The 24,179-nt window shown below is 43.1% G+C and overlaps 2 protein-coding genes and 1 long non-coding RNA gene across 11 annotated transcripts in view; 2 read left to right on the top strand and 1 right to left on the bottom strand.

The window, feature by feature from the left end:
- Positions 1-1,997, bottom strand: part of UIMC1 (ubiquitin interaction motif containing 1) — a 78,907-nt gene extending 76,910 nt beyond the window's left edge. The window contains exon 1 of one of the 2 annotated variants that reach the window (XM_081184931.1): positions 1,124-1,997. The gene's annotated coding sequence lies outside the window, so the exon portion shown is untranslated. The remainder of the gene's footprint in view (positions 1-1,123) is intronic. The other variant, XM_081184930.1, reaches the window with a different exon arrangement.
- Positions 1,998-2,089: 92 nt separating this feature from the next.
- Positions 2,090-21,970, top strand: ZNF346 (zinc finger protein 346). 8 transcript variants are annotated; one of them, XR_014005493.1, is made up of 9 exons: positions 2,090-2,241; positions 7,680-7,783; positions 7,878-7,973; positions 8,554-8,740; positions 9,157-9,393; positions 12,992-13,077; positions 18,467-18,560; positions 19,757-19,799; positions 20,372-20,467. XR_014005493.1 is itself a non-coding variant. In XM_081184981.1 (8 exons), the coding sequence occupies exons 1-8, from the start codon at positions 2,181-2,183 to the stop codon at positions 20,444-20,446; spliced, it is 855 nt and encodes a 284-aa protein (XP_081041107.1). In that variant the 5' UTR covers positions 2,090-2,180; the 3' UTR covers positions 20,447-21,970. The 8 variants fall into 8 exon arrangements, 6 of the variants coding, with proteins under 6 accessions (XP_081041107.1, XP_081041105.1, XP_081041110.1 ...); XR_014005492.1 differs by lacking the exon at positions 19,757-19,799 and having other exon boundaries at positions 20,372-21,970; XM_081184981.1 differs by lacking the exon at positions 12,992-13,077 and having other exon boundaries at positions 8,554-8,698; positions 20,372-21,970.
- A 707-nt stretch (positions 21,971-22,677) lies between these two features.
- LOC308582143 lies at positions 22,678-23,386 on the top strand. Its single transcript, XR_014005514.1, has 2 exons — positions 22,678-23,289; positions 23,355-23,386. It is a non-coding gene; the product is annotated as an uncharacterized lncRNA (long non-coding RNA).
- The last annotated feature ends 793 nt before the right edge of the window (positions 23,387-24,179 follow it).

Here is a 24,179-nt window from a genome sequence, read left to right as displayed (position 1 = left end):
CTGGGAGCCAACACACTTCTTTTAGGAATGGGGTTATATGGTGCTGGCAGCTGTTCCCAGTCACCAGTCTACCTGCTCCATTCTGGATTAGTTGCAGTTTCCGAGTCACACTGAGCGCATTGCAGTAGTCCAAGTGGGAGTTAACCGAGCATGTACCAACCTGGCCACACAACGCACAGACAGGTCTCAGCTGGCGTACCAGCAGTATTGTCTCAACTTTACTGCATCTGAGAGAGCACTCAACCTAGGAGAATTATGGCACTGTGATCATGTGACCACACAACACTCAAAACTGTAGGAGACACTAAAGTAGGGATGGAGGTAGCAAGAGCTGAAAATGCTATTTCTATGAAATATATATCGTAGCTTGAATAAAGATAACTATCAACAGTGACTTCCAAAATATTGCAAAAATAAAATAAAAAGTAAAAATCCTGCTAAGCACTCCTGTCCCCGTTTGTGGGCTCTTTTTATACAGTCTCTTCTGAGGAATGCTCAGTTATCAAGTACAAACACAACCAATCTGCAAGGCAGCGGGCATAAGAAATATTTTTAAAAGTTCTGCATCCTCCAAGATCAAGAACCTGAGGCAGAAGGTACTTCTAGAGGAGTGCATAAGCTAAACAGAGAAGAAGAAAACTGAAAACAGACACATTAAAAAACTTGCAAAAGATAATGAGAGCAGGCAGGCCTCCTGTGGAGAGGCAGGGCCTTTGTAGAGAGAACGAACTTTTTGTCAGATTTGACTCTAAGGTTGCAAACTTTTGAAAGGGCTCCTGAAGCTCTGCCAGCTTGGTAGGTATCTCCAGGCCATGAAAAGCGTCCCATGACGATTTCTGCATATTAAACGGCTGTTTAAAAAGTGGAAGGACAGGCCATCCCAGGTCCTACTGAATCCTCCCCTATTTTAGACGGACGGGGTGGGTTTAGACCACTAAGGTTGCTGCAACGAAGCGCCACCCAACCACCAAGACTCCCTGCAAAGAGGCTGCTAGACCCATGGGGCGACCCTGTAATGGGGGGGGGGGGAGAGGGAGTGAAGAGCCCCCACAGGGGAAGCATGGAAAAGGTCCTACGGGCCCCACGGAGGAAGGGAGGCGGGCAGGCGGACAAGGCTACTCACCGGGGCCGGCTCCTCCCCAAACCGGGCCACTACCCCGCCTTCCCCTCCCACCAGCTCAGCGGCGGAGGCAAGTCGGCGGCTCCGCTGCCCCTTGCTGGGAGTGACGGCGGCTCGGCAGCGGATATTTTGCCCGCACTCAAGCTGGCGCCAGCAACTTCACTTCCCGGAGCTAAAATGGAAATAGTCGGCGGCCTCGCTTGAGGGGAAGGGCGGGGCTTGCGGGGGTCACGGGAGCCGTTCTTCTCGCGCCGTCCCACAGCCCGGTCCTTCGGTGTCATCCTGGGTGAAGGCGGCTCAGCATTGGACAAGCAGGCGGGCAGCCCTGTCTACTTCTCCCCGGTCCTGGCTAGCATCAGCGCTGCCAGCCGACACAGAAGTCCTTTCGGCTTCTTCTAGGAGTCACTTCACTCGACTCTCAGCTGTGGTTTGCTGCACGCGCGGCCTTTCCAGTCACTCTCTGGGGGCTCTGCCTTTTGTTTCCCGCCAACCGGATTGAAATCGGGTTTTCCGCGAGGGGGCTCTCCATTTAAGAACACGCATGTCCTGCAGCCTAATTAGGCCGTAGCGTAATTATTAGCAGCCTGCCATGTTCCCCAAGAGAGGGGTGTGTGGTTTTAACAGAGCTGCTACTCTCTTGTGCACAGAAATGAGGTGTGTGAATGAGACATCATAGAAATGAGTGGGCACACACACACACAGCAGTTGGAGGCGTTTTGGGGGTTTTTGGAGTGGGGGGTGCGTGCAGGTCGGCGCCTCCTCACGACAGCGGCCATGCAGCCAGGTTCCATCCCCATAGCAACTGCTTCCCGCTCGGCCCTCCCAGTGCCCTCAAGAGAAATGGACGCCCAGGGAGAGGCGGCTTCGATCACGTGCAAACCAAATATCGCGAGGGCGTTCGATTCTCCTCGCGGTTCCCGATCTTTTCGGTTCCCGGGCTGCGCGGTGGGAGGGGGGGAGAGGTCTCGCGATACGTGTCTTGGAGAGAGGCGCATCTCGCGGGATCCACGAGACGTCCGGGGGAAGGCGGGTACCTCGGGGGCGGCGACGCGGGGATAAGATGGCGGACGAAGCGGATAGCAACGGGGACGCTTCAGCCTTACCGGTGGGGAAGGAGGCAGGTGAGGCGGGGGCGCTTCTGTCATCTTCCTTCTGAGGGAGGCGGGGGTTTGCCTCCTCCTTACTCTGCCCCGCCCGGCTCTGCTTTACTGCGCTTCATCAGGAGCGTGGTGGGTGGGGCCTGTTGGCCTCTCTTCTCCCCACTTCGACCCGCGTGTGGCTGCCAGTGGCTACCGATTCTTTTGACCCACGGAGGCGGAGCGAGCGTCCCTTTAACGCTGCGTTCTTTCCGCCACCTCCAAGAAGTCCTCCGCTGCTTGTTTCGCAGCCTGAAGCTTCCAATTCCCATCGATCCTGGTTTTTAATATACACACACTCACAAAATGTAAGATTTTGTAGGCTAGGTCCCACAAAAGCTTGCATCTTACACATTCAGGTCTAGCCATCACTTCAGCTGCCTCAAGGCTTCAGTGCTTATTGAGCGGGCGTAGAAGAATGTGTCGTCCTCCCCCTGCTAGTGGAGTGGCTTTAGATCTGGCTTCTCTGCCCCGTTACATGCCATTTGTTCCTTGCTCTTCTGTGTGATGAGGGAAGTGAACTTTCGTGTCTGCTTTATGGGACAGTGTATCATTCACAGATTATGGAACATATGCAGCTCTCCCCCTACGGTGCTACTGGACAATTTTTTTATTTTTATTTCGAGAGTTTGGTTTGTGGTTTGTGAATGTGTGGCTGTGTGATTTCCTAAATTCCCTTGGCTTGTTTTTTTACGAACGGGATTAGATTTCTATCCTCCTAATGGGTTGAAAATACATACTCTCCTTTCTTCCTTAAACTTCCAGAGTGGTGTCTTAAAGAAACAACAAACTTTACAGTGTCCAAGTTCTGTGCAATACATTTCAGTTATTGATGTGCATGCAGTTCCCGTTCAGAACAATAAAATTTATGAACAGCAGCAAAATGTTCTTGTTGGGATGTGGGTGAGGGTGGATGAACCTAGGATGAGTGAGTACCGAGAGTACTGCAGAGAACTCTTGATTTACTGCAGCATTACTGTCTACTGGTCTGCAACCTGTGTAATACGTGTTCTGTGGTCACAGTAAAGTTAGACAATTTGCAAGAAATTGAAAATGTTGATGAAATAACAGGAAGGCATGAGAATGGGGGGGGGAATGATATGGAATGGGGATGATAAACATGTGGGTTGGGTGTGTTTCCTCATCCCTTAATCACTGAAATCCTAACCCTGTGCTTTCTGAATCATTGTCTTTCAGTGACATGTAGGTTTGCCAGATTATGGACAGTGCAAATATTCAGCTTGCAAACTTTATTCTGTTATGTTATACTGTACTGCCTTGGACAGGACTCAAAAATCTTTGGCCTTCCAAATGTTCCAACTTCCATCAGCCCCAGTCAACTTGGCCAATGTTCAGGTATAATGGGAGCTGGAATCCAACAACATCATGAAGGCCACAGGTTCCCTATCCCTGCTTTTGATGCTGATTTTGTATTTTTATAGACCCAATTCCTTAAATGCAAGTCTCACTGGAGCATTCCCCCTGCCCCCATTCAGCTTCTTTCGAAATAGCTGTACAAATATATATTTAATGCAATATGGTGGTCTTAGGACAGCAGTCTTACTCTCATTCACAATTGCTAAAATTTTTAGAAGCATTTTGTTTACTGTAGAAAAGGTGAAACAGGAGTCTCTGCCCAGCTGTTACAGGAAAACTACTGTTTATAATGTACTCAAAGCTCTCCCCCCCCTTAACTTTGTTCTGTTGTTACCATGTCCAGTTGTGAACCTTTTGGTAGAAATGTGTAGTGAGTACAGTTCTGTTTAAAGTTTGATGTTTCTTGTTAAGCCACTGTATGTCACTAGGCTGCAGAAAATACTTTGTGCTGTTAGCAATTGTCATATTTAATCATTACTAAACTGAATTACAACTTACTACTAAACTGAAAACTATGGAGAGACCTGGTCTGAATAGAGATATTGGATTCTTGTCTCATCACACATTCTAAAGCTATTTTTGGTCATCTGCATACTATCCCTTGCTTTTTCCTGTAGGACTAATTGCAGTCGTTAACAGTTGTAAACTTCTGTTTCAGTGTATCTGAAGAAGTGTGCATGCACATGAAAGCTCATACCAATAACAAACTTAGTTGGCCTCTAAGTTGGCAGACCAACACCTACCTGTAACTAGTCGTCAACAGGTTTACCATACCCATTGAGTCAATCACCCATCTCCTGCAACCCTTCTGAGAAAAACCCCACCCCACCCTCCCACTATATATAAGGGTCTGGTGACTTCTGTTTCAGTGTATCTGAAGAAGTATGCATGCACATGAAAGCTTATACACTGGTACCTCAGGTTACATACGCTTCAGGTTACAGACTCCGCTAACCCAGAAATAGTACCTTGGGTTAAGAACTTTGCTTCAGGATGAGAACAGAAATCGTGCTCTGGCGGCAGCGGGAGGCCCCATTAGCTAAAGTGGTGCTTCAGGTTAAGAACAGTTTCAGGTTAAGAACAGACCTCCGGAATGAATTAAGTACTTAACCCGAGGTACCACTGTACCCAGAACAAACTTAGTTGGTCTCTAAGGTGCTACTGGACAATTTTTTTTTTTTTATTTCGAGAGTAATATTGGATATTTAAGTAATGCTAGATAGTGTGCTGAAAGTCAACTATTACAAGTTGTCTGTTTTATTAAATCAACTCTAACTTTTGACTGCCTCTGCAAGTAAGGTATTTCTTACAACGTAAATTCAAGATAAAAGCATGACTAACTGCTTGTTGGAATGATATTAACCTAGATTATATAAAATATGTGAGTTTAGACAGCGTTATTTTCGAAATGACCTTAATTTAGTAGTAATTTTTTTTTACTTGGTTCCTCAAGACGTAAGAGTTGTATACTTCTGTGTGAGATGGGGTGGTAGTGGAATAAACTTACTCAAGTTCTGTATATGCTATGCAAATAATGATAATGAGATTAAATGCACTTGTGGATTCAGCAAAGGTGCCACAAGTCTTCTGTCACTAACCTTCCTAAGGATAGCCTACCGTATTTTTTGCTCCATTGGACGCAGTTTTTCCCCTCCAAAAATTGAGGGGAAATGTGTGTGCGTCCTATGGAGCGAATGCAGGCTTGTGCCATAGCCGCACGCAACCCCTCCGGCATGGAGAGGCTGCACGGGGCTATGGCTTCTTTAGCCCTGCACAGCCTCTCCCGGCAGGGAGGGATTACGCGGGGCTATGGAACAAGCCAAAGCAGCCAGCGGGATCCATCCCGCTCGCTGCCTTGGCTTGTTCCATAGCCGCGCGCAACCCCTCCGGCAGGGAGAGGTTGTGCGCAGCCTGTACGCTGCTTTTTGGGGCTGGGGGGGGAAAGGTTTTTTTAATTGATTTCCCCGTCTAAAAACTAAGTGCGCCCTATGGTCCGGTACGCCCTATGGTGCAAAAAATACGGTATTTGATACCAAGTTTTCCCTTTCTTTTTTTTCTTTTTTAGTAATTGAAAGCATTTTCACCACATACTTCAGCCAAACAGAGTCCCAAAGTAACTTCTAAATTAGTATTTTTTTAAAAAAAATGTATTTGCCTTCAGAGTTACAATCTAAAAGACACAAAAGGAGCTGATCTCTCAGCAGAGTTGGTAAAATAGTTATTCTTCCCTTCTCTCCCTCTGCTGCAGCCTCTATGATTATGCAGAATGGGCTGGAAATCATTGAGGATATATGATTGAGTGTTTTTATCTGGGATGTATAGATGAGGCAGATAGTAGTGATGAGAGGCCTAATAGACAAAATAAGAACTGACGAATTGCCAGGTCCAGATGGCAGCCACCTGAGAGTTCTCAAAGAACTCATATGTGAAGTTGCTGATCTTCTAACAAAAATATGCAGCTTGTCCTTCCCACCCAAGGACTGGAAAGTAGCCAATGTAACAACAATTTTGAAAAAGGAACCCGTGAGGGGAGAATCTGGGAAATTACAGAGCAGTTAGCTTAATGTCTGTACTGGGGAAACTTGCTTCAATAACCAAGCATATAGAAGAGCAAGCCTTACTGAAGCAGAGCCAGCATGGCTTCTACAAGGGCAAGGCCTGTCTCACAAACCTATTAGAGTTCTTTGAGAGTGTCAGCAAGCATATGGATAGAGATGATCCAGTTAACATAGTATACTTGGATTTTCAAATCCATCAAAGAGTCCTGCATAAGTCAAGGAATAAGAGGATAGCTCCTCTAGTGGATCAGGAATTGGTTATGTTGCAGGAAGCAAAGAGTAGGAATAAATGGACAGCTCTCCAAATGGAGAGATGTAGAAACTGGAGTCCTACAAGGTTCAGTATTGGGACTTGTGCTTTTTAACTTGTTAATAAACAATCTATAGAGTTAAGAGTGAGCAGTGGGGTTGCCAGGTTTGCTGATGATACTAAGCTGTACTGGGTCATTAAAACAAAAATAGATCTCCTTCCCCTGATGTGCCTAATGGCAGTATTTGAAATGCACTTTGTCATGTCAATATAATGATTTTGAGGAGTTTGTAAAGTGAATGTAAGGGATGTGTTTTGAAGACAATTACAAATCAATCACAGCTGTGACGGTTTTCTACCCTCACTTTTGTATATTTCCAGTCTGCCTCTTACTCAGTGTGTAAATAGCAACTTCTTGCTTGTAAGATCATTGCCTAAGAGACCTGCATACATGCACACCAAAGTGACCAAACTTCTGACCACAAAGTGGTACTTATCATCTTGACACTGTTGAGGCACTAAGCATTGCAACTTTGGAAATGGAAAACAATTCCAGGCATTCTGTGTGTCTCTAACTGAAAGACCCATTAGCCAATTGACTGTTTAGCTGAAGACTAATGAAAGCATTGGCATTGTACTTAAAATTGGGCATGGATCAATGGTAGGAAGAAATATCGAGCCTTTCTGTGCAGTGTTCTGTGCTGACTTAAACGACATTATTTACATGGTAAATCATTAATTGCAGTTGTTGGAAATGGTTTTATTCTGCAGTGGACTCCTGGCATGTCACTTAACAGTAGAGTTACTTCTACCTTTGCATGATTCCTCATTGTTAGCCTGTCCTTTATGTAGCAGTGTGGAAATCGCTCAATCCTATACTTCATCCCTGATGGAAAGTATGCTATGCAGCATATCAAAGAAATAGTAGACATCTCATTCTTTGCTGTGTTATTACTAGATGATTCCCACCTCATGTGCATTTTCACCCTTCTTTGAATGTGGGATAAGAAAAAAACCCTGCCTTAATGTATTTACATGTTTTAAATTATGTCTCCCCGACTGGGGAATTAGAATTGTCATTGTCTGCCACAAGACCTTTATTTAACCAGTGTTCAATGTTGGTGCGAACATTTGTGTGATGCTGGCAAAACCCCTAAGAGGTGATAGCTGGGTCCTTGGCAAAGTTTCCTGGTTTTGTTTTGTTTTGTTTTGAATATTGGTGTGCTTGCTTTTTACAGTGGATCGTATGATCAAAGAGAACAGCCACATCTTCACAGATGCCCATTGTAAAGTGTGTAGTGCAGTGCTCATCTCCGAGTCACAGAAGCTCGCTCATTATCAGGTATGCTTAAATCTACAGGCAGTTACTGAAATTTGCCCAGAGTGTGTGGGATTCCTGAGATGGTTATGTTGCTCTTCTATACTGTTTCCTTCAGAGTAAGAAACATGCCAACAAAGTTCGTCGATACATGGCTATCCATGGTGAAGAGGAGGTCTGCTCAAGCAAGAAAATAAAGCTGGATACAAAGCAGGTAATGCCAGTCAGGCCAGAAATCCAAGGACAAGTAAAAGAATTTAATGCACTAGAAAGTTTGGCAAATAGCGTTTCTTGGATTGTGGAATAATGCACCAGTGAGGATTTTGAAGATCAGGCACTGTTTGCAAGAACAATCTATGCATTATTCTGCTTGGGCAAATGCACATTTAAACTTTGCCCACCTAATTGTATGTACCTGTACACTGAAAAATGAAGAAGCTGAGTGCAAGGAGATAACTCATTCAAAAACCATTGGGAATAAAATGGTTATATGCTCTACTTATAATAAGCCGTTTTCATATTAAATTTATTTGAAAAGTAGAATTCAGCCTTGGCACACTATTGAGAATTCTGTTTGTAGTAACAGAAACTACTAACTGAATGGCAATTGTATCTTGCTGCATAACATGTCTTGAATAGCTTTAATAGTCTTCTCTAGCTTCTTTCAGTGTGTTCCGTAAAGGATAGGGTGAATCTGGACAAAAGAAATTCCAGTTACTGAACTTGGAACACTTTGCTGATGAACTTTCATTCTGCAGCCCCAGTAATTTTTTTTCATTCCTTCTTACAAACAGGAGGGCAGCAGTGAAGAAGACAGGAACAAATGCTGCCCCATCTGTAATATGACCTTTTCGTCGCCTGTTGTGGCTAACTCCCATTACCTAGGCAAGACCCATGCCAAGAATCTGAAGCTGAAGCAGCAACCTCCTAAAGCAGAAGGTACAGAGGAATTGTCTCCTGGTGCTGTGCTGAAAAGTCCAGGTCAGAATAGGCTCCTGGGTATCTATTGTACAAACACAGAAGAGTGAACCCTGCTTCACATATATGATAATGAGACAGACACTGAGGGAGTTCAAGAAAACATGTTTTCCAGTTGAAAATTTGCATTCTGGTGTGATGAATTTTCTTGATGACCCTGGTGGTCAAAGATAGATAGACATAACAAACCTTACACCAAAATCTTTCTTTTTATTTTTGATCACTGTTTTGGTAGCTGATATTTATGTATATGCCCACAGTAAGCTCATCCAAATTTTATGTAGAAAATAATTATTCTAAGTGGGATGTTTTGGCACAATTGAGATTATTGTGCTTGTTCTGATTACATGAAATTGTGCCTTAGACTTTCCTGATTGGATTTTCTTCATATGTTTTTTTTTGGGGGGGTGATTTTACAGCAGCTGTACCTGCTCAGAAACAACCAGCTAATCCGCCTCCCACTACTGTGCCCTCTAATGAAGAGAACCAAAACACTTCTGACCCAGACAAATTCTGCAGTCTCTGTCATGCCACATTCAACAATCCCCTGATGGCAAAACAACACTACGTGGGCAAGAAACACAAAAAGCAGGAGACCAAACTTAAGCTAATGGCACACTATGGGAGAAGCCCCGATGAACCTGCAGCTTCAACAGGTGAGTTTTTAACAGCAAGACTTTCCAGAATAAAGAGCGTGAAGAGTTGTAAAGGTTTGCAAAGCCACAACTCGCCTTCTGTTGGGAATGCCCTGCATGGAAAGCAAGCTCTCAAATAATTCACTACATTAGGTATACCAGTTGTAGAGGGAATGGGCTTGAATTGATCCCTTCAGTTGGGGACAGGCAGAAGTAGTCGGGAAAATCTTGGTTTGGGGTGGGAAAGACTCCCAGCTCCCCACAAAATCCTGAACACGAAGAAGAACCTCCAGCCACATGTGTACTTGAAAGGAGGGAGGTGGTTGAAACTTGGAAGGGTGAGAGGAAAATGCAGAGTGCTGGATGAATGTGAGTGAAGGTGAGACAGTGGAAGACTAGACAAGAATGTAGGAGTCACAGCAAGGCATGACCAAGTTGTGGGCAAGAGTTTTACTGAAGGGGCAAAGAGAAGGGCCCATATTTTTGTAATGTTGGAAAGGGAGAAGCAAGATGACTTGGAAATAGACCGACTTTGGGGGGCAAAAGTTGAAAAGAAAAGCAACAGTTTATGCCTGTGGGTGGTGCCAGTGCCACTTGAAAAAGCATGTGAATGGGGAAATAAGGGCTTCTGAGAAAGTACGAGAAGTTGTCCAGATTATATTGAGAATTACCAGGTAGTTGGAGGTGTTGGATTGAATGGAGAGCAGAGAATTGACAGTGTATTCTCTCTCTCTCTCTCTCTCTTTCTTTTTTTTAATAGTCTATCTACACCAGGCATAGGCAAACTCGGCCCTCCAGATGTTTTGGGACTATAACTCCCATCATCCTTTGCTAACAGGACCAGTGGTCAGGGATGATGGGAGTTGTAGTCCCAAAACATCTGGAGGGCCAAGTTTGCCTATGCCTGGTCTAAACACTTTGAAAAGGAAACTTTCTGAATTAGATGAGCATGGGGGGTAGGTGGGAGAAAGAGACAAAGCTTCACTGTGGCTCTGTGATAGTTACACTGTAATCAATAGGTCAAACAAACTAGTGAAGACATACAGTACTGCATATCCAGCATAGAACATTCTCCTTGGCTTTGGATAAAAATCCAGCTCCCAACGTGGCATAGTAGTTCACAGCATGATTGTATTCAGTACAAAGAATATAGAAGACATCAACCATGGCAGTAAACAGTGTTATTACACCCATTTCCAACATAGTCACCTGTGTTGAATACCTCATCAGCATGTAAGATGTAAGATGTTGGATGCAGGCCAGGTTTAACTCCTTGCTTGATTATCAAGATGCTAGTTTAGGTCTGATCACTTTAGGGCTAACCACTGAGGCACTCAAAGAGGTTAGCCCTAAAGTGGTAGAGAGAGAGGGAAAACAATTGGTCTTGGTTCCATGTATGGAGTCTGCATTAAGATGGAATGTGGGAAGAGCTACTAAATGAAGGTATGATAGATGCTTTGCAGGTTTGAGGTTGCATTTACAGCAGTTAGAAGGATGACTGAGTCCCCATTTCTGAGAATATAAAATCCACCTGTTAACCTGGATCTATCTCTATGTACTGTAGATCAGCAGCTATGAACATTTAAAAGGAAGCAATATAAAAGGGTATATGGAAAAGGCCGCTGAAGAAACAATATCTTTCAAAGTGCCTTTTTGATTAGGGCAAATGTTTGCATACATTGTGGATTTGACAACCATCAAATGAAGCTGACCTATGGGAGGGAATTAATGTATTTTCAAAATTGCCTCAGCAAGGTAGTTAAGACTATGGAATTTAAATAAGTAACATCTTGGAAACATACGGTTTAATAAATGAGTCTGGGCTATCCAACCCCAAAGCTTGAGCCATCTACAAATTAGTCTGACAGTGCAAGCATTGGCAAATTCAAAGCCATTTGAAGTAGCTGAGTTTTATTACATCACTTAAATCAAGCCACAGTTGGTTGATTTGAAAAAAAAAGTTGAATATTCAAAATATACATCTGCAGAAAACAATGAGAACCTGTTAAGGTTTGTGCAGTATCTCTCTGGATTAGAAAATGGAACCTTTATTACAGCTTGTATCAAGCAATGATACGCAGTGCAAAGCATCCAAGAAATTTCTTTCAAAGTAGTGACATAGCTATGCATTTTGTTGAAAAAAAGACATTGTAATGGTATTAAGGTTCATTAACACAAAGTGGCATAATAAGTGGAGCTCTCAACTGTGTGTTTTGAACATATACAAAAATTGTTCACTCTTAAAGATTGCAGAATAAGAACCTAAAGATGAATACTGAATATATATGCCAGAAACCTTATTTATTTTTAAGTGCATTTAATTGGGAAAGTAATTCCCAAGTAAAAAGTACCGGTAATTCTCAATTAAAAACAGCCTCTGCCTTTCAACTTTAATAATGCGTAGTATGATTCTGTACAGAGTTTGATGTGAATAAGTTCCATGCCACACAATAGACTGGAATGCACAACTTTGCACAGAGTAGGACTGAATAGGAACATAATGATTAGGAGCAAGGTATTTAATGTGCCAATGTGCTTTCCACATGCCTGGCAGATAGCAGGTGCAGAGAGGAGCAGTTCAGCAAAGGGTAGAAGCAGGGAGAGAGAACTGAAACGCAGAAGGAGAATTTGGTATCCAAATGAACACAAGCAGATTATATAAATTTAATGTGATTCAAAACTAAAAGGCTGAACTAAAATAGCCTCTCCATATGCAGGCTACCATACGGACTCACTGTTAAGACCATGTTCATGGAAGGCAATCTTACTGTGCCACGAGCGATCACCAAGAATAAAGAAGAAGGGTGGGTGGGGTAATGTTTCAGAAGATAGAGGGCAAAAGTCAATGATGACAAGTCCTTAGATGCCCCTGTCAGAAAGATGTTTCATCATTGCATATTTTCATTCTAGCAGCTCTAGGGATTTTGAAAGGTAGCTAGCATTACCAGGAGGAGCAGTGCTGAGTTTTGCCACCTAGCTTGAACTTTGCTCATCACATCCCCCCACACACACACCAGTCCTGCCCCCCTTTAGCTCCTTGATGCCTGTAATTTGGGGGCAGTGTTCTCAGATAAGAACTTTTGTCTTAAAATATAATATATAACTTATAATAATATAACTTTATCGAGGTATTGCAACAGTGGAGAGGTTTGGTAATTCTACATTTGTGCTGATATCTGATATCCTCAGATACTTTTTGAGAAAAGCAAAAAAAATAATAATGGGTGACATCCGGCTGCGTCAGAACAGATTTCCAATTGTGCAAATGGGACTTCTTCTACCTCTCCAGCCGCTGCACATCCCGGGAATCTCTTCCAGAGGGAGGGGGACCCTCTGGAGGAGATTGGGGAGTACAGGGGACTGTGGAGGGAAAAGAAAACACAGGGTTGACTATCCCCCATGTCCTGTTACAAAATCCAGGCAAACTAACAAGCTCCTCAAACACATCCTGAAGAAGGGGGGAAATAAAGCAATGCATATTTAAGAGAGAGAGGGAAACATGGTCAGCAGAGTATATAGAACAAATAATATGCAAACAATGTATGCATAGAGGGTAAGTTGCAGATCTAAATATTTTTTAAAAAAATAGAAAAGTAATAATAACCTTTATTTAATATAGATCAAACCCAGGGGGAAACCCAGAACCAAAATCTTACCAAGGACCAGGGAACTTATCTATGGAAGGAGAGCACAAAAATACTCTTGGTAAGAATCAAGGGGGGAAAATAGATATACAAGAACATTGATACAGGTTATACTATTTTCAACAAATAGCTAAAATGATAATACAATAGCAGCAATGTTATAGGGCATGGAAGAAGTGGTGAAAGAGAAAAGAGAATTCCTAGGGACAGTGGAGAAAAGAAATAAATATGTTATAAAAAGCAAATGATATGTGATCTCCAATTCAAAATTGCTTTGTTTGGAAACAAGCAGAAGCACTAGAAGAGTTGAACAGTAATGATAAATAAATAAATCCACTGGATTCTACCCGAATTAAGAGTCCTGGTTTTGACCTTCAGGGTTTTAAAAGGACTTAGATCAAGCTAACTTAAAGACCACCTCAAAATTTCTCAAGCTGAGCTCATTAGAGGTCCTGTTCTAGATGCCTCCCCCTTCAGATGGATGGCTACTATAGGCAGGGATTTTTTCAGTGGAGCGCCTTCCTTAGAACCCCCTTTCCAAGGAGGCATAAATGGTATGCCCTCCCCTTCCAAAGGTCCCAAGACTGATCTTCCCTGGAAAAGTCCCTTGAGGAAAGTGCTCTGGGCTGTAGTTCTTCTTACTACTGCTAGCACTATTGATAATGTTAGGGAAACTTGTTTGTGATTATATCTTACATTGCAATTTTCTCTTGTTAGCTGACGTAGGGGCCTCTTGCTTGGCAGAAATGTGAAACATACAAATGAAAAAAAATGCTGAATTCAAGAAGAAACAAACATTTGTATGATGTGGCTGTATTAGATGTATACAGTTGGTGTCAAGTTTAAAGAATATTGGTAAAGTACAGAAAACGTCCTTACTGAAGAAGAAAAAATAGTAGAGGATATGAATGATACTAATTACCAACCCCTCACCCTAGCATCCCAGTGCAGGTTACAACATTTAACCACAATATTTAAAAGAGTTTAAAACAACGTGGGTCCTAAAAATATACATCTAAATTTTCAAAAGCCAGGGTAAAGAGGTGTATCTTCAGCATTTGCTGAAAGCTGTATAATGGTGGTACCCTCTGTGCGGCAGGAGCTCCACAACATATGGGCCACCACAGAGAATGTCCTCTCCCAGGCCGCCACCCCCACTTGAAGTCTCCAAGTCATCTTCAAGGGCAGCTCCATGTAGAGTGCTTTGCAATAACCCCATCTTGAATTTAGGAAGCATGGAGTACAGTAGCCAACTCATCTCTGTCTGAAAGGAGCTGTAGCCAGCAAACCAGCCAGTGCTGGACTACATGACTATATATGTTATACAAATATGACTACAATGCAAGATCATACGAACAGGCTTCCCCCTTATTTGCTTCCTCAGAAGCCCCATGCACCATTCAGAGCTGCTCTGGAGGGGTCCCCCAACCCTTTGGAGTAGTTTTGGGGGAGAATGCAGGAAGAAGAAAGAAAGAGGAAGTCCTGTTGTGCAAGTGGAAAATCTGCTGTCCTCTTGCAAACAGATATCCTGTATATAAAGGCTGTGAAAATACTATTCAGTGTTAATGAAGCAGACCTTGGTATCAGTTGCTTGGTTACAGGGAAATGGCAGCAGAACGGTGTAGTCAGAGGGTAATCATCTTGCCCTTTCCCTCTCTGACAGCCTTTTAAGCCCCCTGAAAAGCCACTGTCAGTGGTTGGTAGGCACTCCTGAATGCAGTAGGCTGTGGTGTGGTGAGCTGGAGGAGGAAAGGGTGGGTAGAGGCAGTACCCCTTTCCCCCACTGCATTCAGAGTGTCCCCCAACCCATTTGTGTAGGTTTTCAGGAGGCCTAGAAGGCTGTTGATGAGAATCGCCGTACAGTAACCACAGACAAATAGTGTGAATGTTTTTAATTTAAGGTATGTAGAAAGGCATAGTACTTTGACTTCCAACTCCTCAATGGGGTTTGGCATTTCAAAATAAAACCAATCATCATCATCTGATTACCTTCACTTCTGTGGCACAACGTAGCAGGAATAAGAATTGCGTGTCATTTCAGTAAATTTAACTAAAACCCCAAATCTTCCTCCATCGAAAGACAGTGAAGTTTCACAGTTCCGCAACAGTATTGTTGTACCCATGCCCGTTTTTTGTTTATTTAGAAATCAGTAGATTTTTTTTCCATAGGCTAATAGTTCACCTTCTCTTCCAGTACATACAGAATGAATCCTTTGTTCTTGATGTTTGGCTGCTGGGGGGGGGATAATTCAGTGATGGGGGATCATTAGGAAAGGAATTGAAAAGTAAAAAATGTAAGTGCCTTTATATAAGTCTATGGTGTGATCACACTTGAAATACTGTGTACAGTAGTAGTCACTGCACGTCAGGGAAAATGTTGTAGATCTGGAAAAGGTGCAGAAAGAGGCATCCTGAATGATGCTGTGGAGGAGAAAATCCCTTATTAGGAAGGATCACATTTGAGGTTTCTTAGCTTGCAAAAAAATGGTGGTGCATGATATAGAGAAAGTGGATAGGAACACTTTTTCTCCCAGGGTCATCTAACATTGAATGGTGGGAGATATTTCAAGTTTTATGTGTGTTGTTTTTTGTTGAAACCTTTAATGTATTTTGTTCCTCCTTGCTGAGAATGCTCCTCTTGAGTCTTTAGCAGTGTGATTGGTGAGCCAGTGTACAGAAGCAGTGTCATGAATTTGCCATAGTATGTTCAGTCCTTTTGAGAAGAGTTTTCATCAGGCTGTTTACAATGTTTGGGTAAATACGCCTTGATTAAGCCTTTAGCGTTGTTGTGTTTATGATAAATTGACTCCCCTTCTAGCTGACTAGAGAACTTTATTTTACATTTCTCATGATCCTTGAGTGAAAAGACAGAAAATTCATTTTCTCGGTTTGGATTTATTTGATTCATTGAAATGGGAACAGGTGGGAGTTAAGTTAGAGGCCCCAAAAATGTTACCTTTATTAAGATCTGGAACTCCCAAACTGTCAACACTTGCAAATTAGAACTGAGAAAATTGTTCACAGAAATTGCTTAAAAACTATTTCCAGCTAAGATAAGTTGGGGGAAGTGGAAGGATGCCTAAGACTGATGTCTGCTGTTTCATAGTCATACAACATTAAGTAGCCACATCATACGCTTGTCAACTATGCCTCTGTGTGTGCTGCACCTCCTTTTATGTGGATGCCTATTTTTGCTCCTATATTCCACACAGGGTAGCATGGTAGACTTGTACTATGGAGGTGGGTTTACAGCAGGGGATTAGGCTTTTGCCAGTGAATGCCTTCCATCCATTAGCCTCAGCCAGCATGGTCAATGTTTAGGGTTGAGGAGAGCTGTAGACCAAGAACCATCTGGAGGACACCACATTGGCCACCCTTGCCTAGACAAACTCAAAAATTTCCTACTACTGCTGTGTAAAAAGTTGCTTTTCCTAACCATTGGGGAACAGATATTCCAACAGTGTTCAAGTTACTTACATAACTGCATTTCCTATAATTAAAGCCCATTGAGAGAGAATGTTGGGGCTGTTACAGCAAAGGAGATGGTAGTTACAGGCAAGAACACTTTAATATGCTTCCCAAGTGAGAATTCTGAGGCATTAGATGGTTACAATCTGTATTTCCAACCAAATTGATTCTACAAGTGGCTGATCCAGTTTCACAGTTAGGAACCGTTCTGGAATGTAGCCTTAACACAATTTTTCTCATCTAAGCAGATGCTTTGAGCCTTGGAATTCTCCATAGTGCACAGTTGCCATTATAATATACCCATTCTTCATTCTTTCCTACAATGTGGCATCCATACTTGTGCAGTATTAGCATGAAGACACTGGTGTATTCCTTGCCTCTTAAATTCTCCTCTCACTGATACCAGTCCCCTAGACAGACATACCAGTCCCCTTAAACAGACATACGTGTCTTTACTGGAGAACTATACTGAAGAAAATCCACCAACATAGCTTGAATACATTATATACCATACTTACAAAAGGTGGTTCAGCAGTACAATCCTGTGCATATCTACTCAGAATTGGGTGTCAGTGTGTTCTTTGGGACTTAGTCCCATGCAAATTGGTTTAGGATTGCAGCCCCAGTAACTATAGATGACCTGAAACAGATGAATCACAAAATGGAATACTACTGCATTATGAAACACATTGTGTCTCATTCTGTTTCTTTGCTTTAAAATATTCTACTTTTCTTCTGGAACAATTTAAGCATCAGAGCAAAAGGGACAAATATAGAAAATAAAATTGCAGTGGGAGTCCTGTGAAGAACAGGAGATCGGTGATCACATCTTCCTGTATTTCTGTTTTTACTTTTTCTAGAAGGGCACGTACTTGAAACTGTTGCAGCAAAACCAACAAAGTGTATTGTGACACCTTAAAGGGCAATATTTATTAGTACACAAGCTTTTGAGAACTAGAGTGCTTGTGCCGTATTAAATTTGTTATTCTTTAAGGTGCCCCAAGACACTTGAAGTGGAATTCAGCATCACACTGTGCCGGTCGTTTTGTCAGTGCAAGCATTGCTTGCCAAATGGAATAACTTCCTCTCTCTCCCTCCCTCCTTCCCTCCCACTGCACCCTGTTCTGGTTATTTTTATTTTAAATGCCCCCCCCTAAATTTAATTGGAGCAGTGGCCCTAGGAAAGCAGGGGGTTAGGCCTAATACCTTCCATGTCATTTTCTTTATCTAACACACCCCCATGTATTGCAGCAGCAGCTGCTGTTTACCATGCAGGGTGAAAGATACCTGTGTATTTTTCCCCAGTGGGGCAAACAGCAGCTGGGGCAGAAACATTTAGATAATAAAAATGGTGTGAGGGAGAATTACTCTACTCAGATTTTGAAACTCCCTTCAGTAGTTGTCAGCAAAAATAGATATATTTGGAGATCTAATCATGGATCCTCCCACATCTTCTGTAATTGACCCTGAGTCACAGGAATGTTCTTGGAAACTGTTGATTAAGCTCACTGTGTGCTGAGAGATCATTTTACCGTCCAACTTAAAAGTGGCAGCTTGGAGCTGGATAGCAATGCTTAGAGCAGTGGTGGGGAAGCTCTGGAACCATGAGCTTAATATGGGCCTAATTAGGCCCAGCAAGGTTCCCCCAAATCAAGCCCACCTGCCCCACACTTGACATCATATACGGCATCGGTTGTGGGGTAGGTACAGATGTGCACTCCTGGTTGATAAGCAGGGCTTGTATTTGACACCTGCTGTCATGATGACCTGCCATAGGATAGCCCTTTCCACCTGTCAAGTGACACATGGGGGAACTCACGATCCAGGTATTTGGCTGGATCCTGTTCCTCTCCCCTGGCTTAGAACTCCTAGCATCATCTTTGGCTTAGTCACTGTGAACAACACTTCAGAATTGGTAATTGACATTGGGGTGTTTGCTTCAGTGAATTTGGTGCTCACACTTGTTTAACCCTGTCTTTCAGCTGGGAAGGGATATCCATGTGAAAGCTGTAACATAGTACTGAACTCCATAGAGCAGTACCAAGCTCACATCAGCGGCTTCAAACACAAGAACCAGTAAGTGTTTAAATATTCTTCTGTCTGTAGTAGCTACATTGTATAATCTGCCACTGAATAGGAAGCATTGTCTCGCATCTGGCTTATAGTCTGGATTTTTACCCAAAAAAATTAAGATTCATCTGCAGGCAGCTCTAATGTTTAAAAGGTCTATGTTGCTACTTATGTACCAAAGGTAATAAGCATTTTGGGGAAAGAGAGGTTTATGAGTCAAATGACATATTGCAGATTTTCCAAATGATGCTGTCTGATGTGGGGCCCCTCCACTTGGTCAGAACCAAATCGATGAAGCCAATTTGGCAACTGTAACCTCTTATTTGGTTTGGGTCTTGTCCTAGTAGCCTTTCCATACATGTGCTTCAGACATGTACAGGTCAACAGCCCTCTTGACTTCTCTTGTTATTCTGGTCATTAGCATCAAGTTCCTAGGTACCTGTAATGAATATAGGGGTTGCTCGTGCGCAAGTTGCCGCCACTCCTGGCTATGTTGCCTTGTTAAACCTTTTCTGTCTGGACAGCCCTTCACTTCGTGGCTGCCTCAGTCGCTAGCAGAATCCGTCAGTGGGCGTTTCTTAAACCTTTTCCAGCATAAAAGCTGTTTGACGCCAAGTCTCCTCCTACTCTCCCTGCGTGGAAGTCTTCTGCGCAGGGAGGGTGTGGGTAGCGGAGGACCCGTGCTCTCCCCGATGGTGTCCAGCGAAGAGTCCTGGAGCCCTCTCGCCGATTCCCCCATCTGCCCCCCTTTATCCCTGGTGTCGTGCTGATTACCTTCCCCCGCTGAGCTACCTCTCTCCCTGCTGGGTCCCTCTCCAGCATCACTTGAGAGCCTTCCCTCCGCCTCTGGCTCCGATGTCAGTTCCCTGACAGTACCATACCCAGCATCTACTACTCAAAGTTCTGTTTTGTTTTTTTGTGTGTGTGTTTTTTTGTTTATTTCACCAAAGCATTTTTAATTTTGATAAAGTTTGTAGAGAAATTTTGAAAAAAAAACTTCCAGTATATGTCACTGTCAAATGAGTACAGGTTTTCTTGGAGAACTCCATAAAGCAAAATATTTTACATAGAACATGTCATGTGGTGTGTTGCCTGTCTTTCGGACCACGGGGGTGGCAAGGAAAAATATTTTCTATTATATCATTTTAACACAGAGATCTGCAGATTGTTCTTTTATATTAATTTTGTTTTTATGGGACCAGTCAAAGCACCATGGAATCGCCGCAAAACATGAAGACTCACAGGGTATGGCATCAAAGAAATCTTATTACCTTTTCTGTATGGCATACGTTAAGCACTTGGGTGATGCTATATCCTGGTGGTGGCATTGGTCTTACCAAGTCTGTGCAAGCACGTGGATGCACTCAACTTGCTGGGGAAACTCTGTTTGCCAAATGCATGGCATTTTACATGACAAACAAGTTTTAGGGCTGTGGCTCTGTCTGTGCTGCAGGTTAGGCATTCTGCCAAAAGTGGACAGTACTGCCTTGTTGCATATAATCCTGTTAACTTTTAGCAGAAATCATCTGAAGATTTATAATTCTTTTCCGTTGGTATGAAGTTAAATCTACAGGTGAGGCCATTTTTGTATGCTAAAACTGCAGATCTTATCGGATTGCTCTCCCCACCCATCACTCACTTGCAGGGTGTTTTATTGTGGTGAATGGAAGTGGGATTTTTCAAGACAACTGGATTTTGCACAGTATTGGTCCAGCTTGAGATTCCACAATAAGCAGATGTTCATTTTCTGTACACTTTGCAGTGATAATTTTTGAAGCGGTTTCAATAATCTGTCCCATCTCTGTCTCAATCCACAGTATACCAGGAGGAATACCTGTTACAGCACGGTACCAGAAGCAGCTGTACACACGAGAGGAGACAACGGGCCCTGATGGCTACAGCTATTTTAGCCAAGACCTCTAGAGAGGAAGCTCCTGCACTCTTTTTTGGATTGCCGGTGGCCCAAAAGTGAACATCGCTTCTCAACCCACTACGGTTTTATTGTTCCTCTGGCTGAACGAAACCCTCCTATCCTGCAGTGTACAAGTTTAGCTGATTCAGAACTAACTATTGGCTAAAGGATCTAGAAGGGACAGATATACTAGTTGGCATTTGGAAAGACCTTTAGAATAGTTTTCATTGTGTAATCTCTTGCTGTAACGGCTGATGGGTGAGGTGGGAAGGAGTAGGAGTTGTGTCTGGCACAAGTAAGACTTGGCACCTACCAGTGTTCTATCTTGAGCCCATCCTTTCCCTCTGCCCGGAAGAAACAGACGGGAGTTCTACACCCACTACCAGCCAGAGAAGAGCAACTTTTGGAAGAAAGTTCATAATTCTTGGTTATGGGGTGCTTGTTAAATGTGAGATGTGGAATGGGCATAATGGACAGGCTGATGATCTCCTCCTTGCCTAGAAATGGGGTGTTGCATCGCTGTGTTTTTCGTGCCCCTTTCTGAATTAACTGGGTTTGTGTGCAGAGTTTCTTAGGTCACCAATATGCCATTTGCATCCTTTTTGTAGTTCTGCAGATGTTGGTTCTGGAACATCTGGTAATCTGTTTAATAAAAAGCTGTTTCTGTTAGTAGTATGCATAATCTGCTTCAGAAAAGCAAGCAGAAGGAGTGCCTCCAGACAACTGCACTTCTCCCTCGGTTCCTGGCATACTTGTGGAAACGTGTGCTTTTGAGCCTCACTATGTACAGCTTTCTGTTGTGTTAAATGTTCATCAGAAATGTTTTTTTGGGTATGATGGAAGGTTTGAAAAAAATGTCCTTTTTCAGAACCTTAAAGCTTTTTAATTAATTTGTACAAAGGTTTAGCAAGGGCAAAAGAACAAGCAGCTATGGTCTGACTTTGAGGCAATTCTAAGCTGAAAAATAGTGCTTTGCGTAGCATTGTGGGCCTTCCATTTGTGAACTTTGCAAGTCCAAGAACTAGTTTCCATCCATGTGAAACCATTTCTCAGAGACAAGACATTCTTTCCGATTGCTTCCTGAGACTCGGAAAACAACATAGGTAGCAGCTGGGAATGCTGCTTGAGGCAAACTGACTATGCTTTGTTTGGACAGAGGTAAAATTGGTTTGCGTTTTGGTCATTTCCTTTTCCCTTGTATGGATATAAGATGGTAAGCTTGAAGTCTCCTAACATCTGAGTTTGTTTCAAGTCTGCCAGATGGCCTGTTTCCAAAACAATCAGTTGAAATGCTAATCTTATTTGTAAGGAAAAACCACTCACATAAACATAAAGGCAAGAGATGTGAGATACTCCTCTCTTGCCTAGCCCATCGTTAAACTGCTTTTCTACTCGTGTACAAAACAGGATGTGGCTCTTTTTTCCTTAGTGCTTCTCCCTTCCTACCTAATTGCTTCAGTGTTATTGATCAAAATGGACATTCATTAAAATTGGACACCTTGTACTCTTGAGTCTTGACTGACTACAGCTTTGGAGTCGTCCCTGCTTATAAGTTTGTTTAGCCCATGAGTCCCCATAATTAGCAGCAAACCAGTATTCTATGTAGACGGTTCAATTCTGTGTCTCATAGGGCCTCTCATTCTTCATTACATTCCTGACCTCATCTTCTGGCTGGCATTTTTGGAACCTAGGTATGGGAGATGGACTATCCTGTCCTCTACCTTATCTGATGGCTTTCATTGTGATTTTGCTCCCGTTTCCATTCTGACTACAGGAGTGGGGCAGGGTATTGACTGGAGACACACTCTTTCTCTCTTTTCTGATAGCCTCTGTGCCTCCATCTGCAGTATTGCTCCAATAGAAATGAGTGAATATTGCTACCAGTATTTACACTTAACATGCAACTCCTCTTGGATATGTCTGTGTGCTCAGTCTGTACCACCCTAGAACACTTAAGAGAGTCTTTATCTGTGCTTTCCCAGCAGTATTATTAGTCAGGGTAAGGTTCACATCAGACCACACCAGCGGTGCATCTTCTTGCATTCCCTCTTGTCTTCCCTACAGTGACGATTCATTACCACATTCCAAGTAAGCAGTCTTTCTTACAATAAAAAGCTTATCTTTCCCCTTTCACCAATGACAGGTTTTTGCGTATGAGATATTCTCTACATGTAGAACACAGGACAAGCATAGATGATAATATATATATATGTCCTGGATATACATCTCCCATTTCCAACAGACTGAGCAGTGTTTGTCCTGTAAGTCCCTAAAATTGCTTTATTTCTTTATTTAGCCTCAATCAAGCACCATGACTAAGGGGGGAGATATTGAAGTAACCTTGTGCATAAGGCTCTGCTCTTACAACATGTGGTGAAAAGCTCTATCTGCATACATGCACATGCTATGCAGCTTTTCTGTAAATAATTGATGGGACAAATAATGTATCTTCTGACTTAAACAGTAGCTATGTGTGCCTAACCCTTTATTTTAAACTTCATATTTTTCCTGCATTTGACTTTTCTGTTTTGGCGTTCTCCAGTGTCTTGTGCTGTACTTGGATTTTAGTCTTTGACCTGCCCAATGAACTTTTGCAGCCTAGAGTAGAGATTTGAGCAAGATGATTGCCTCCATGAAGATCTAACCTTATAATTTGATTTCTGTTGTATATTGCATTCTGTTACAGTTGCTAAGAACAGATATTTTTGGCAAGTCCAAAGCTGAGTAAGTACTCTGTTACATCATTAACATGATGACTATGCTGGCTCAGCCTGATATGGAAGCGTCATGATAAATTCATGAATTTCCATTTGTCTCTTGCCTGTTATTTGGGTTGGGTTTTTTTATATATATATAAAAATAGCCAGGTACACTCCGCCTTATTCTAGAGATTAAAGTTTTGTTTTTCTGTTCATATTAACAGTAGACGTTCTGTTTCTGTTTGTGTCAAGTTTTTACCCTAGGAGCTGGGTATCAACAAACAGGGCTGGTCTTAACATGATTCCAGGAAAACCCAAATTCTGCACTTGAAACAAATTATGTAAAATGAGAAATTAGCATAAATACCATAATTTGATGTGTGTTAATTGCACTGTGTGTGCTTGAACAGCTTGCTTGGTGCAGCATTGTGGATTACAGGGAGAAGGGAGAGAGACTACTTTTAGCCACAGCCACTGGAGCTGAATCTTGCTTTAAAGCATGCATAGAACTGAAACTATGGCAGTGTGTGCTATAGCCCAGTGTTTCCCAACCACTGTTCCGCGGCACACTAGTGTGCCGCGAGATGTTGCCTGGTGTGCCGCGGGAAAAATTAAAAAATTCAAAAGATATTTTTTTTTAAAGTCAAATTTTTGATTGGGGCGCCGTCACTAGATGACCCCTGGGGTTCCCTCCCTCCCTCCCGCTCTGCGCCTCCCTCCTCCTCCTCCTCCTCCGGGGAGGCCCTTCCTGGCTCTCGGCCAAGGCTTGGCGGCTGCCACTCACTCGCTCGCCCACCCGTCCCTCCATCCCTGCACCCGGCCTCTCCCCCTCTGTCCCTGGCGCGGGGGCTGCCGGGATCCGTAGTCCCCTCGCCCTTGGGCTCCGCGCCCGCGCGGGGTGCGCAAACTACGTTTCCCAGCGTGGCCTGGCGGGCCGGGCGTTTTGTTTGAAGCGCTCTTCTCCTGGCCATGGACTGAGCACAGCGGCGGCGGCCGGGCGGGCAGGGGCTCTTC

Source organism: Podarcis bocagei (genome assembly GCF_964188305.1).
Source record: "Podarcis bocagei genome assembly, chromosome: 2".
Taxonomy (NCBI): Eukaryota; Metazoa; Chordata; class Lepidosauria; order Squamata; family Lacertidae; genus Podarcis; species Podarcis bocagei.
The sequence above is the reverse complement of the archived record's forward strand: the minus strand, read 5'-3'. Positions and strand labels throughout refer to the sequence as shown.

Bases quoted from the DNA above. Each gene is read 5' to 3' on its own strand.
- ZNF346 (XM_081184979.1), top strand. From the start codon at position 2,181: ATGGCGGACGAAGCGGATAGCAACGGGGACGCTTCAGCCTTACCGGTG. The intron at 2,242-7,679 runs GTGAGGCGGGGG...TGCTTTTTACAG, and splicing joins ACCGGTGGGGAAGGAGGCAG to TGGATCGTATGATCAAAGAG. The intron at 8,741-9,156 runs GTCAGAATAGGC...GTGATTTTACAG, and splicing joins TGCTGTGCTGAAAAGTCCAG to CAGCTGTACCTGCTCAGAAA.